Source organism: Vicugna pacos, chromosome 11 (genome assembly GCF_048564905.1).
Source record: "Vicugna pacos chromosome 11, VicPac4, whole genome shotgun sequence".
Lineage (NCBI taxonomy): Eukaryota > Metazoa > Chordata > Mammalia > Artiodactyla > Camelidae > Vicugna > Vicugna pacos.
The window spans coordinates 87,072,911-87,085,706 of record NC_132997.1 but is presented as its reverse complement, the minus strand read 5'-3'; the positions used below and the strand labels follow the sequence as shown (position 1 = coordinate 87,085,706).

At 39.2% G+C, this 12,796-nt stretch overlaps 1 protein-coding gene across 1 annotated transcript in view; it reads right to left on the bottom strand.

The window, feature by feature from the left end:
* NHLRC2 (NHL repeat containing 2) overlaps positions 1–12,704 on the bottom strand; it is a 48,204-nt gene extending 35,500 nt beyond the window's left edge. Inside the window, exons 1-2 of the mRNA XM_006200192.4 lie at positions 12,333–12,704; positions 9,326–9,478 (exon numbers count right to left, since the gene is read on the bottom strand). Coding sequence (XP_006200254.1) covers positions 9,326–9,478; positions 12,333–12,510 — 331 coding nt within the window. The 5' untranslated portion in view covers positions 12,511–12,704. The remainder of the gene's footprint in view (positions 1–9,325; positions 9,479–12,332) is intronic.
* Between the last annotated feature and the right edge of the window lie 92 nt (positions 12,705–12,796).

Here is a 12,796-nt window from a genome sequence, read left to right as displayed (position 1 = left end):
CGAGTCCTGCCAGGCTGGCGGGCAGCATGCTCAGCGTGGGTTCCATATGCGTGGTCCCAGGGTCTGGTGCTGGCAGAGTCCTGTGCAGGGCTGTCTCTCCTGCACCTGTGTGTCCTTGCAGCTCTGTCAGGAAGACCCCGCCCTGACCCCAGGCAGCTCTGGGGTGCTGGGGTGTCCGGGTCCTGGGAAATGAGGGTGTGGGTCTGTCTGGTCAGTGGGTTGCTTCCTGATGGGCCCAGCTCTCCATCTTTGGGGCACGTGGAGGGAGAACCTCCTGGTTTCCTCATGGTTGTGGGGAGCGCAGTGACAGGTTCCAGCTTGACTGTCACTTTTTATCATATTATAAAAGTATTAACCTCAACTTTTCATAACTTTTTACTATCTGGTCTATCATTTTTAAATAGTATCCTTTAACTACCACTTATTGCCTATGTAATAATCAATAGTCTTCTATTTCCCCTCTCCTTTTTCTTTTCATCTCTCTTTAGTTACGTTCTTTTTAATTTTGTCAGAATACCTGACTTCATATTATTCTTTTACCCTTGGGCGATGGACTTGTATTTTGTCAATGTAGCTAAGTTGGAACTGTTTTCCATTATTCTATTCCCTGCCCAGTTCTGGGTTATCCTGGACCAGGAGCTACTCTGCGAGAGAACTAGAAGGTGTAAAAGGAAGCAGCAGCCGTATCCTCTCTTGCTGGGCAGGCTGGTGCAGGGCCCTACCTGCTACAGCAGTTTACACACCTACAGCTTGTCTGCTGGCTCACCTTGCTGGTTGTAGGGCAGCAGCTGGGGCCCACAGCTGTACCAATTCCTGCCAGATCTCCACTGTCAGCTTTTCCACCTCCTGGGCCAAGCGAGATTTTAGTTCCATGATGAAGGGAACCAACTTATTCTTCTGGTCACTTCATTATTTAAGCTGGAAGCTTACATGGATTCCAGTTCATCCTTATAGTTTTGGTTCATGCATGCAGCTTGTAGTTTGCCCATGTTCTCCCCTATTTCATATCCATCTTTCCTTTTCAATTGCCTGACCTGCTGACAGCAAGTTGAGCACTAGACACAGAAGCAACAGCCACATGTAGACTAGTTAACCAGTTCCCACAACTACATCAACTAGTCAACATCAATTAATCAAGTGACTTCAACAAATCCTTATTATTTCTCATTACTCCTAGTGGTCTTTTTTCTCTCATCAAATTCTGACTGATACATCAAAACTCCACAACCTTGTTGATCTTGGCTCTACAAATACACGTATGAAGTCTTCATTGTCTTCATTCATCCACTTGGAGTCTCCTTAGTCACATCTGGTTAGAATCTCCCTCAGGCAGATTCACTAGAAAGGAAGGGCACACATGCACAGCATTCTCTGAGTTCCTGGACATTCAAAACTGTCTTCCTATAACCCTGATTGATTCTTGAAAGGCAGCTGCTTAGATATAAAAATCCTTGGTTTGTACTTTAAGAATCTTGGAAATGTTGCTCCACTGTTGCTTTGTCTGTTACGTGGGGAAAAGTCTGTCCAGTCTAATTTACATGTCTTTGGAAGTCATCTTTTCGTGAGGACTTTTTCTTAAAACATCTTTAAAGTGTAATAGTTTTAACTAGGGTATTTTTTTAGGCTGTTCTGGGTCAATTTATCTGGTAGGCCCTTTCAATATGTAGATTTAAGGTTCCTTTTATTTCTGGAATGTTTTCTTGGGTTCTAATTTTAGGTATGAGTTCTGGTCAGTTCTTCTGATTTTCTTTTTTAGTCTCCAAGTAGTCTTATGTTGAACCTCCTCTACTTGTCTTCCAATTCAATCATTTCCTCTCGAACCCTTTTTATTTATTTTTTAAGCTCCTTTTCAGTTTCTAAGTCTGTTTTTATACGCCTGCTTTAGTTCAATGCTCCTTGTAACATTTTTGTGTGAAATTACTATTCCTTGGGCACCTTGTAATTTAGTCTTCATTTGTAATATAATCCTGACATTTTCCTTCTATTTCTTTTCTGAGTTCAATCAACACATTTTTTTTCTTGGTCCATTTCTGTTCTTAGTTTTTAAATTTATGATTCAAGCTGTCTTTTCATTATTCCTAAATACTTTTAGAGGATATGTAATTCGATACAGAGGACTGTGTTAGTTTTTTTTTTCAACTTTCTGACAGAATTTTCACCAGCATTTCAACTTTGAATCATATTTTCAGTTTTTTACAATTTTATAGAGATGTGATCTGTTTTTTAATAATCCTAATCATTCTTTGGACAGAGCTCCTAGTTTGAGTGTTCCCTTTTTCTGTGCAGTTTCATTTTCAGATAGCACTGTTGGAAGGAGGGGTTAATATGTATTTTCTCTTTTGTTTCTGCAGCATCCTTAACCTTTCCATCTTATTTTCCTCTTTCCCTTCAGTAGACTATCTCCAAGGGAAACCACATTCGTCTCTAGCTTCTCTGAGGCCTCTGTTCCCAGTCTCACGCTCTTTTTTAAGAGTTGGCACTATGTTCCAGTATATCCAAACATGTGTTCAGTATTTTGCACTTAGTATTGGAGCTTCTCTTTCTGCAGGGAAGGGGGTTACTCTGTGTTTTGCCCAAGTCCTCTGAACCACTTAATTTTTTCCATGGAGTCTTTAAGCCTCCCCCATTCCTGTTCTCAGCGCCTGCAGGCGAGTAGCAGCAGGATCTTTAATGGAGTTAAGCTTATTTCTCAACTTACAGGTAATTTGAAGGCCATGATATTCTCTGTCTCCTAGTGTTGCTGAACGTAGCGTCAGGTGTGGTTTTATTTACTCTCCCTGCTGTTTTTATGCCTGGGGAGGGGGAAGGGGAAGACAAACTGGGAGATTCAGAATTAGGTAGCCACCAGTGTCCTCCAAACCTGGAAGTAGCAGAGGTAGATTCTTATTTTTAACACCGGGTTTATTGAGATATAATTTTATTTTGTACTTTGATAATTTGTTAAATGATTAAATAAATATAACTAAGTCTTAAAACCAGCCTCTTAAAACATGGCAATATCCATGTTACACTACAAACACATTTAACTTTGACCCAGCCATCCCACTTCTAGGAATTTACCCTTAAGATATATTACCAGCAATACAAAAATGTATCCACAAGATTATTCACTGTAACTGCTAAGTATCAGAAACAAGGTAAGGGCCAATATATAGGATAGAAGAGTGGCTGAATAAATTAAGGTACACACACACACTCACACACACGAAGCATTATGCAGCTATTAAAATTACATAGGAAGTTCTCTATAAACTAATATGGAGTGACTGCCTGGAAAACTGTTAAATAAAAAAAGCAAAGTACACAAAAATGTCAATAGCACGTCACTTTTTACATTAAAAAAAAAAGACATTTTTTAAAAAGAAAAAGAATGGGACAGAAAAAATGAGAAGGTAGGAAGAGGCAGAAGAGATAGGTGGATGAAACTATACTTTCTGAATAGTTTTGACTCTCAGGCTATGTTACAATTTTGCATACTTGAAAACAAATAAAACAAAAATGAGGAAAGGGGCCCTAAAAATACAAGCAGAAACAAATGAATCTAGCTGCACTTCATATGAATAACATATCCTCATGGGGGGATGGGAGGGACTAGCTTATGTAATTTTTAAATTAGTTGAGGGGGACTGGAAGCAAAGACCCAACCCTCCTCCCTCAGTAGCAACAGCACATCTGTTGTTCAGATCATGGTTTTGCAAAACCATTCCCAACATTCAATACTGAAAGGAATCAGAGCTCCTTGGAGAAATGGCTGATTCAGGGATGGGGCTGGGAAAGTAGAAGATGACCTGGAAACATTTTGTAGTGACGAGAACTGGTCAGAGAATGAGAAGGACATGTCAAAAGGACACAAGTGATAGCTCGAGGGGGATCCCATTAGTCAAATGCGGACAATTTGAAAATCAAAATAAAAAATGACAGTGATGATTTATAACAATGAATTAAATAAGAATCCATGAGTTAAGTCCAAATATATTTTATATATGTAATATATATACACATCATATATATAGATATCATCATATATTACATCAAAAGATAATTTTTTTTCCTTGTGATCAATATACCCCAACACTTATTTGAAAAAGTGATAACTGAGGTGAGATCTTAACGATGAGAAGATGCTAACTAGGTGAAGAGAGCAAGGAAGGAGATTCCAGGGAGAGAAAACAACACATGCCAAAGGGGCCGGGGTGGGGGTGGGGGGCATGGCTGAGACTGAAGAAGTGACTGAACACAGAGAACAATGGGGAGCCTTGGGCAGAATGATAATAAACATACAGATAGGGTCAGTCTCATAAGTTATATTAAGGACTGAGCTCTTTATCCTTAAAAGCAATGGAAGTCAGATGGAGAATGAAGTTGAAGTCTCAAACATACTTCAAACTAAACTCGCACACTTCTCCTCCAAACCTGTTCTTCCTACAGTGTTTCCTGTCACTGAAGGGCACCATCATTGTCCAATTTCTCAAGCCAGAAACCTACCTAGCATATCTTTGTAATAACCAACCAGCCCTCTCTTGTCACACACAGTTAGTCCACGATCAACTTATTGGTCTTATCATCTCTAACTAGCTTCAAGCTATGGTGATGTCTCACAGGCCCACAGCAGCCTTGTCACAGATCCATTCTTCTCCGCTAATTAATTACCCACCTAGGAGAGGAACTGATCTTTAAAAAACACAGATCTGATCATGTCACCCTCTGGCAGAAAATCCTTCCCACACCTTCCATTGTTCTACATACAACAACCACATCTGGTCTCTCCAGCACCTTCTACACCCTTCTTCCCCGCCTCCTCCACCACCCCACCCAGGATGTTGTGGCAACCAGGCCTTTCTTCAATTCCTCAAGAATGTCATTCTTCCTCTTACTTTAAAGTCTTGACACATACTGTCTCTCCACCTGGAATATTCTTACGTACTAAAGTCAGACCTGTCTTTTAGATCTCAAGCTCAATTTTCACTCTTAAAAAAGCCTTCTTTAATTCTTCCAGATTAGAGTAAACCCCATTATTTGTTTTCATAGCACTCTGTAATTTTCCTTCAAATTTATAAAAATTATAACAATATTTGTATGGTTATTTGATTATAAGTTTCCCCAATTAGACTGTAATTCCCATCAATTATTTAGGGACCATACATGTTTTATTATTCACCAGCACAGTGCCTAGTACATTGTATGAAATGAATGAATCAACAGGACATAGATACTGAAGAAAGTTATGTATTTGTACAATATATAAACCATATCATATTGTCTAAATAGAATATCTATATTGAGCTACATAGAAGGACAACTGCCAAGTAACTACGCATTCCATTTTTTCAGTGTCAACAGCCTTAAAGTAAGTATACAGAGATTTTTCTTAAAATATTTCGCTTGTTCTGTTAATCATACACAAGAAAAAGTAGGATGTAGAAGATTCTTCCCTTTACTGATCTTCTGCCAACACACAGATCAAAACTACTGCACTTAAAATAAAATATGGAAGGAAAAGAGGAAGAAGGAAGAAAGAGAAAAGAGAAGGGGGAAGAAGAAAGGGAATGAGGGAAGGTGAAACCAAATAAAAAGAGTAACAGCTTCTAAAATATTAGTAATATTAGTAATAAAAAATATGAGTAATAAAATAACTTTTAAAAATCATTTAAAAAACTTCAAAGGTCTCATTTTTCAGAGACATATAGACACACAGATACAGCTGTACATAGTTGTATACATAACACATCCACGCTGCAGTCTAGAGCAGGAAGGATGATCACAGCCAGTGTATGATAACCTAGTTCAATGCAATAATTAAAAACACCCAAGGAGTTTTAGATGTACAAAAATAGTAAACTGAGACACTCTGAGATCTAAAACAAGCAGGACTTTACTGGGAAAGAAAGAATGCGGGGCTCACTGCTGGTGGAGGGAACACATGTCAGGGCCTGAAAGCACGAGGAACAGTGACAGGAGAACCTGACGGCAGGCAGGGAGGCTGGAAGAGGAGAAGCGCACGGAGAAGCGCGTGGAGGGACAGGACTCTAGGTTTGACACTAAAAGCAATGGAAACGAAGTGAAAAAAATCAAAATCATTGAACAAGAAATCGAAGCAGAGACGAGAAGCAAATCTGATTTTTTTTTAAATTTCAAGAACTGACATTACCCTGCATCTACGTTAAACACTCTGAAAGTACGCTGCTTATCGACCAATATTTTCATTCTACTTTAACAAATTTAAGAACAAAGAATAATAAACATATGGACTGCTGTAAAAAGAAAATACGAAGTGTGCGCAGAGAAGAGTTATTTTAACATAGAAGGCCCGACTGCTGTTCTTCCAAAGGCCCGCTTACAGGGCTGGCCTTGCCTGGATTTCAGGGGTGCTCCTCTCATCGTTCCCAGGCTGGGAAGAGTAGCTCACAACGCCTTCAGTGTCTGCACAAATAATCTGATTTATGCTGAACACTCGCTTTCCTTCTGGGAGTCTGGAATTTCGGTCCATGGCACCAGGCAGAAGCTGCTCACGTGGCCGGCCCCCAATAAAAACTCTGGGTGCTGTCTCTAATGAGGTTCCCTGGTGGGTAACACCTCAAACATGCGGAAACAACTCCTTGTTGGGGGAATTAAGCACAACTTGTGTGACTCCACTGAGAGGACCCTGGAAGCTTGCTCCCGTCTCCCCTCAATTCAGCCCCATGCATCTTTCCTGTTGGCTGATTCTGCTTTGTAGTATTTTGTTGTAACAAATTGTAGCCAGGAGTATAACTAAATGCTGAATCCCATGAGTCCTCCTAAAGAATCATCAACCTGGGGATAGTCTGGGGAACCCTGACACAGAGTGAAATCGTGTATTGACTCATTCAAATATTTAGTTTCACTATAAAAATTAGACATGTATTCTTCTAATATTTAATAAAATTTCAAAGAGAAAAATAGCATATACTAGGCAATGAGAGTACCAGCGTTTACTTTGTCGTATTATGGCATTTAGGTTTTATAAATTCTGATTTAATCATCTATTGCCATTCACCTAGCAACACATTTACAAATATGTCAAGTTTTCCTAGTAAGAGTTTTCTTATAAAACAAGAGTGCTTTTCCTTAGATAACAGTCGTGCTAAATTTGGGTATTATACTATAACACATCGTTAAGGCATCCAGCATAAAGAGGTTAAAAAAAATCAGAAGCCCTCAAGGAGAAAAGGAAAAAAAAAAAAACATTGAGGTATCTGTCAGTTTAATACAAATATATGTTAAATCATTATGAATTAATAACCATCTTTGGGCCCAGCCACATTCTTAAAAAATGTCTGAACATCAGAACCATTCATTACTATTAAGTATCTTTTTTACTCTTTGCTTTAGATCTTTGGCATTTGGCATAATTTCTCTTACCCTATTCTGAACGTGATACTGGTCACCATTACAAACCTGACTTTAAAAACTGTTTTGCCAAGGAAGGTCTGAGGATTAAATTGGGCCTCTTTCAGATGGTTTTTGAATTAAAAAGCACTTCCTCAGCTGAGCATTTCTGGCTTACTGATAAAATGAACTGAATATTCCATGGAATTAAAACAGGGTGCTGAAAACTTTAAAAGTTAAAAATAAATTAAAACAATAGACTGCTGAATGTCTCTTCAAGAACGTAAATAGCATTGCTTCAGACACACTCAGAACTATGACACAGTAACGGCATTAACCAATGAAGTTAATCAAACAGTCTGCTAGGGGTGATCTTAAGTATGGAAATGATTGACTTTCAGATTTTTAACCCAGTCTGTAAGTGCCTTTCTGAAACACAAATCTTATTGTTACCCTATTAAACAAATAAATTAAAAACAACCTCAAACATCTCTGTATCTTCAATGCATGAAAAAGTCCATCAACCTAACCATAAGAATGTTACACAAAGCCCTTCACAACGTGACTGAACCTCATCTACCTCCTTCTTTCACTTTTCCTGGGAGTCCCTACAGTCCTGCCACCCTGAACTATTCACCCTTCCCCAAACCTCCTCTTCTGTGCTCCTCTTCCCTGCTTGTTTACCTGTCACTTCCTCAGCCAGGAGTGTCCCCCCAGCCCCATTTTCATTTCCAGCTGCACTCCTGCTCAGTTTTTCAAGTTCCAGCTTAACTGTCTCCTTCTCTGAGAAATATTTCCCAAAGCTTCCAGGCCAAAATGAGTTACTCCTTTCCCCATGTTCCATAATGCATTAATTCAATTTTGTTATGTATTTCCTAAGCAGTTAGAGTATGCTGCACATAATACATACTCAAAAAATATACTTGTTTACATGGACTTGAACAAGACACACAAGCATCCAAAACCTAGGAGCTTAAGAAATACTCATAGTTCTTAAACACAGGTGAATTTTTGAAAACATGACTTTGCTACTGGGAATATTTGAGCTCTTGATAAATCTCATTGATAGGCAATTGCAGGATGAAGTCCATTACAATCTAAAAGCATCCAAAGCTTCACTTGCACTGAAGATTTTTTCCAGCACTCCTTTTTTTTTTAAACTAAGTTTCAAGATAGCCTTCATTTTTGTACATGTATACTCCATTCTCAGCTTCACTCTCACAAGATCAGTGACCCCCCCCTACCTTTTTAGTCATTCCAAGAGGACAGTTTCAATAAATTTAAACATAATTAAGTAGAACTTTTTAGTTTCATTCACCCCATATGCTCTCTTTTTAGAAAGAAGTAAACAAGAAAAAAAATCTGAAAAAAAGTCAACATTCTAAAAAAAATACTAAGTATAATCTCTTACATTTTCTGAATTTGTAATACCATAAAAGAGGAATTCCTAGTGTGCTTTGGAAAACATTAACCTTTACAAGTAATTTTTAAATAAAGCAGGGTCAAAGAAAAAGTATCTGTTATAATATTTTGCATTCCACTGTAGTTCATGTCATTCGAAGAGAAAGGAAGCCTAATCGTATTTTCTAATAAGAACGTTGAACCTTTTTATCATAGCGAGAAGAGTATAAAGTTAGTCACACAATTCATTATTCCTTTTTTTCATAGAACAAATTTAGGTAAGTCCAGATATCCAAAATGACCTTTAAAAAATCCTTGATCATGAAAAAAATAAATTACGTCCTTATCCTGAGAGAAAAACCATATACCAAATGCTGGTTCTTTAGGAAAGCAACCACCTCTCGCTAAGGTTAACTTCTCATGAAAAGGTACACGGAGTCCTTAATTCGTAGATTAGAAATTACTTTTAGAATCACTGAAGTCTTGCCAAATGTTTATTCTATGAACAAATGAGTCAGCTACTCTTCCAGTGACTACGCCAGGACAGTCTGTTAGAAACCAAATGAAGGGCAGATACCTTTATCAGAGTATGTGTGTTCTAATGCGTGCAGATCAGGCAACACGTGAATACAGTTTATGCAGCAGTAGGTGAAGAAATCAAGAATGACCACTTTTCCACACAGGTCCTTGTAGACAGAAATAGATTCTTCTGTGTTCAGCCATTCTAATCCTGAAATTTACACAAAAGAAATTATGATTAAAGGAAAAGATAAAGATAATATATCTAAATCTTACCACTAAAATGTGAACCATTATTATTTCTAAGGAAGGGAGGGGCAGGAAGGGGATGGGGAGGTAAGAGACGGAAAAGCTACTATTATTAGGCAGTCTGCAAATACAGCGGGGGGGGGGGGGAAGAAGCCACTAAATTCTTTCAGAAATAGTACAATAGCCTGTGTGTGAAAGGAAGTAAGATCAACATATTTAGGTAGAAATGAGTGGAACTATCAAATATTAAAAGGACCTAAGTACACAATTTGGTACAAATGGGCTATTGAGAATGAAGGTCAACCTTAAGAATAAACTAAATATCAAAAAGGAACAGTGTTAAAATATAAGCATAAACATATGAAATGTGTAAGCCAATTTCACAAAAGAGCTGAAATGCTCTGGATTTGAATGAGACCTTAAATACAACATATTTTAAATACAAAGTTAAGCAAAACACACTATTATTATTATAGATTGCATGGAAGCAACATTAAAACTGATGAAGAGCATGTTCCCTTCTCTCCAAAGAAAAGAAAAATAGAATCTCATTAATCTGTACTTTTGTAAATCAGAATTTATAATTACTTTACCATGATTTACAGTTTTAACTATGCACTACTAAAAAGGTTTTGTTAAACTAACAAAAGTAGATTAAAAGTACAGCATGTCTATTTAACGAATTTAAGAAAACAAAGATAATGAGTTTGTTGCTTATAAGTAAATAAATGCAGCTACTAAAATTGTAAATTATACCTTAAAGCAAGTATTTGGAAATATTTTACAGAAACTGAAAGCCAAAGCTGGGTGGGACAACTGAGTAATAAGGGCAAACAACTAATAACAGTGACTGGAGTTATTCAAAACAAAACTTAAAAAAAAATCTGCAACTCAAACTAGTATTTTGGCAAATTAGTCCAACTGAGTAAGCTTTTAGGATACAGTTAGGTCTTAATTATACATTTTAATAAAGTGTTAATGGTATGGCAGATCAAGTGACCATATAAAACCTCAAATTACTTGATGTATATTACATATCCTAATTTTAAAGTATTTATGAATTTGTCTTTTAAATTTATTTTCTGTAAATAGTCAAGCGCGACAAATTGGGGATGGGGAAAGTATTAGATGTCAGTTATTGTGCTAGGTGCTTTTGAGACTTAATCATAATAATGAACCTTATAATAACAATAATTAGAATGAATATAATTTTTAAAGCTGCTAACATTTACTGAGCTTGCCTATGAAGCAAGGACTTTAGATACATTACCTCCATCTGCATAACAAACCTGAAAGGTAAATAAATATTGGTTCCATTTAATAAGTGAGAGAAAAGTAACGCTTGGAGAAGTAACTTGCTGAAAAATCATGCAACTAACAAATGAAACAACTGGGATTTAATTCCAGGTCTGTCTGAATCCACCCATTATACCACAGTTTCCCATAAAACATGTTTCTTTTAAGAAATGAACAAAGCACAGTGTTTTTGAGACAGAGTTATGTTTATGACTTTTTGATTACTGTAACTAATAAAGAAACCAAGAAAAAACTCGTATCTAGTATTCTGTCCTCATTAATCAGGCCCAGCATAAAATTTGACTGTGTCAAATGTGAAGCCTGAATATTTTGTTATATTATGTATGAGTCACAAAGATCAAATCTCATGGTAATAAATGCACTCACTGTAAATACAAACAAGAAAATAAAACCATTGGCCCCAGTCTTAGCTGGTGGCCGGCTCATTTATGACAGTCTACTATGCAACTAACTTCTTACAAAGTTTTTTTTAAAAAATGCACACATTTATATAAACTTCTAAAGTTTCTTTGATGGGATAAGCATTCATGCACCCCATTCTTTCGACAGAATTCCACAGTAATTCAAATCCAGCATAGAATTAATAACAACAGAAAGCACTTTTGAAGGTGGGAGCAAAAGGGTTGGAAAGACACGTGACTTTCGTCAGAGGCAAGGTTCCAGTATACCTCCCATGAGATACTGAGCCCTGCCACATCCAACCAATTAACTATACATGTGGTTTCAGTGTCATGCCAGGAGACACAACGACACCACTGGGCAAAAACAATGCCAGTCCCAACCAAAGAAGGTTAAGTTCGGTCTCATTTATCATAGCAAGATGTGCTTCACAAATAGCACTGCTGGCAATATCAGTTCCCTCGGGCTCCAAGCATTCACAGAGCTGGGAATCAAACCCTAGAGATAGGCCGTAATTGATTCAGATTTTTAAAATGACAAGTTTCCCGACTTCGAACGGAGAAATGTGGCCGATCTAGGGGGGTCTGTAAAATCCGGCTCTAGCAGTGGTGAGGCCCTAGTCAAATGATTTAAGCTCCCTGTCCCCGTGCCTCAGTTTCCCACCTGTAAAATAGGACCAATAAGAGCACCTCTATAGCCTTCAGAGAGGATCAAATAAGGTAATACCGTTTAAGTGTTTAGGACTGCGTGTGGCACATAAGAAGTGATGAATAATGTTAGCTGGGAGGATGCGTTAAGATGATGACGATGCTGGGCACCCAGGCTGAAAGGACCGGGTGGCAAAGACACCGGAATCATGGCTAGCCGGGGCCACTAAACGTTCAGGGAACGTTTACTAGTTAACAAAAGGCTCGGGCCGATAGAGGATACCGAGACGAAGATGCAGGCCCACGCCCTCCACAAGCCCGCAGTACGCCGCCGCTTCGGGACAGAGGTCGGCTGGGCGAAGCGCCCGGCCCACCGCTTCAGGGCACGGCGCCGACCCCGAGGAGGAGGGGGGGTTCCGGGAGGGGCTCCCCACCCCGAAGCCAGCCCCTCACCTTCCGGAAACTCGGGCACTGACAAGTCCTGCTGCCAGCCGTCCACCTTCTGCAGATACTGGTAGACCAGCCTGTCCTTCTCCTCCTGGGTGACGGCGTCGAGCAGGGCGTACTCCAGCGAGGTCTGAGCCGGGAGCAGGCCCGAGAGGCTGCAGCTCCGGGCTCCGGGCGCCGCCATGTTCCCCCCGGACGGGCCAGGGGCGGCCGCCGAGCCCGCGGGACCGTCTCGTTTAGGGAGAGAGGAAGCGCTTACTGTCCTTCGGTTTCAAGACGGCACATTCGCCTCACTCTCCACCACCCGCTCTCCACGCTAACAGCCCTTTTTCAAGCGCTAAAGTACAAGTCGACGCAATTCCCAGGCACGTAATTCAAGTGCCGTCCCAAACCACCCCGCCCTTCTAAATCCTATCGCCACAGCCGAGCCTGGACATTCAGAGCGCCAGATTCAACAGGGAAAAAGGCCT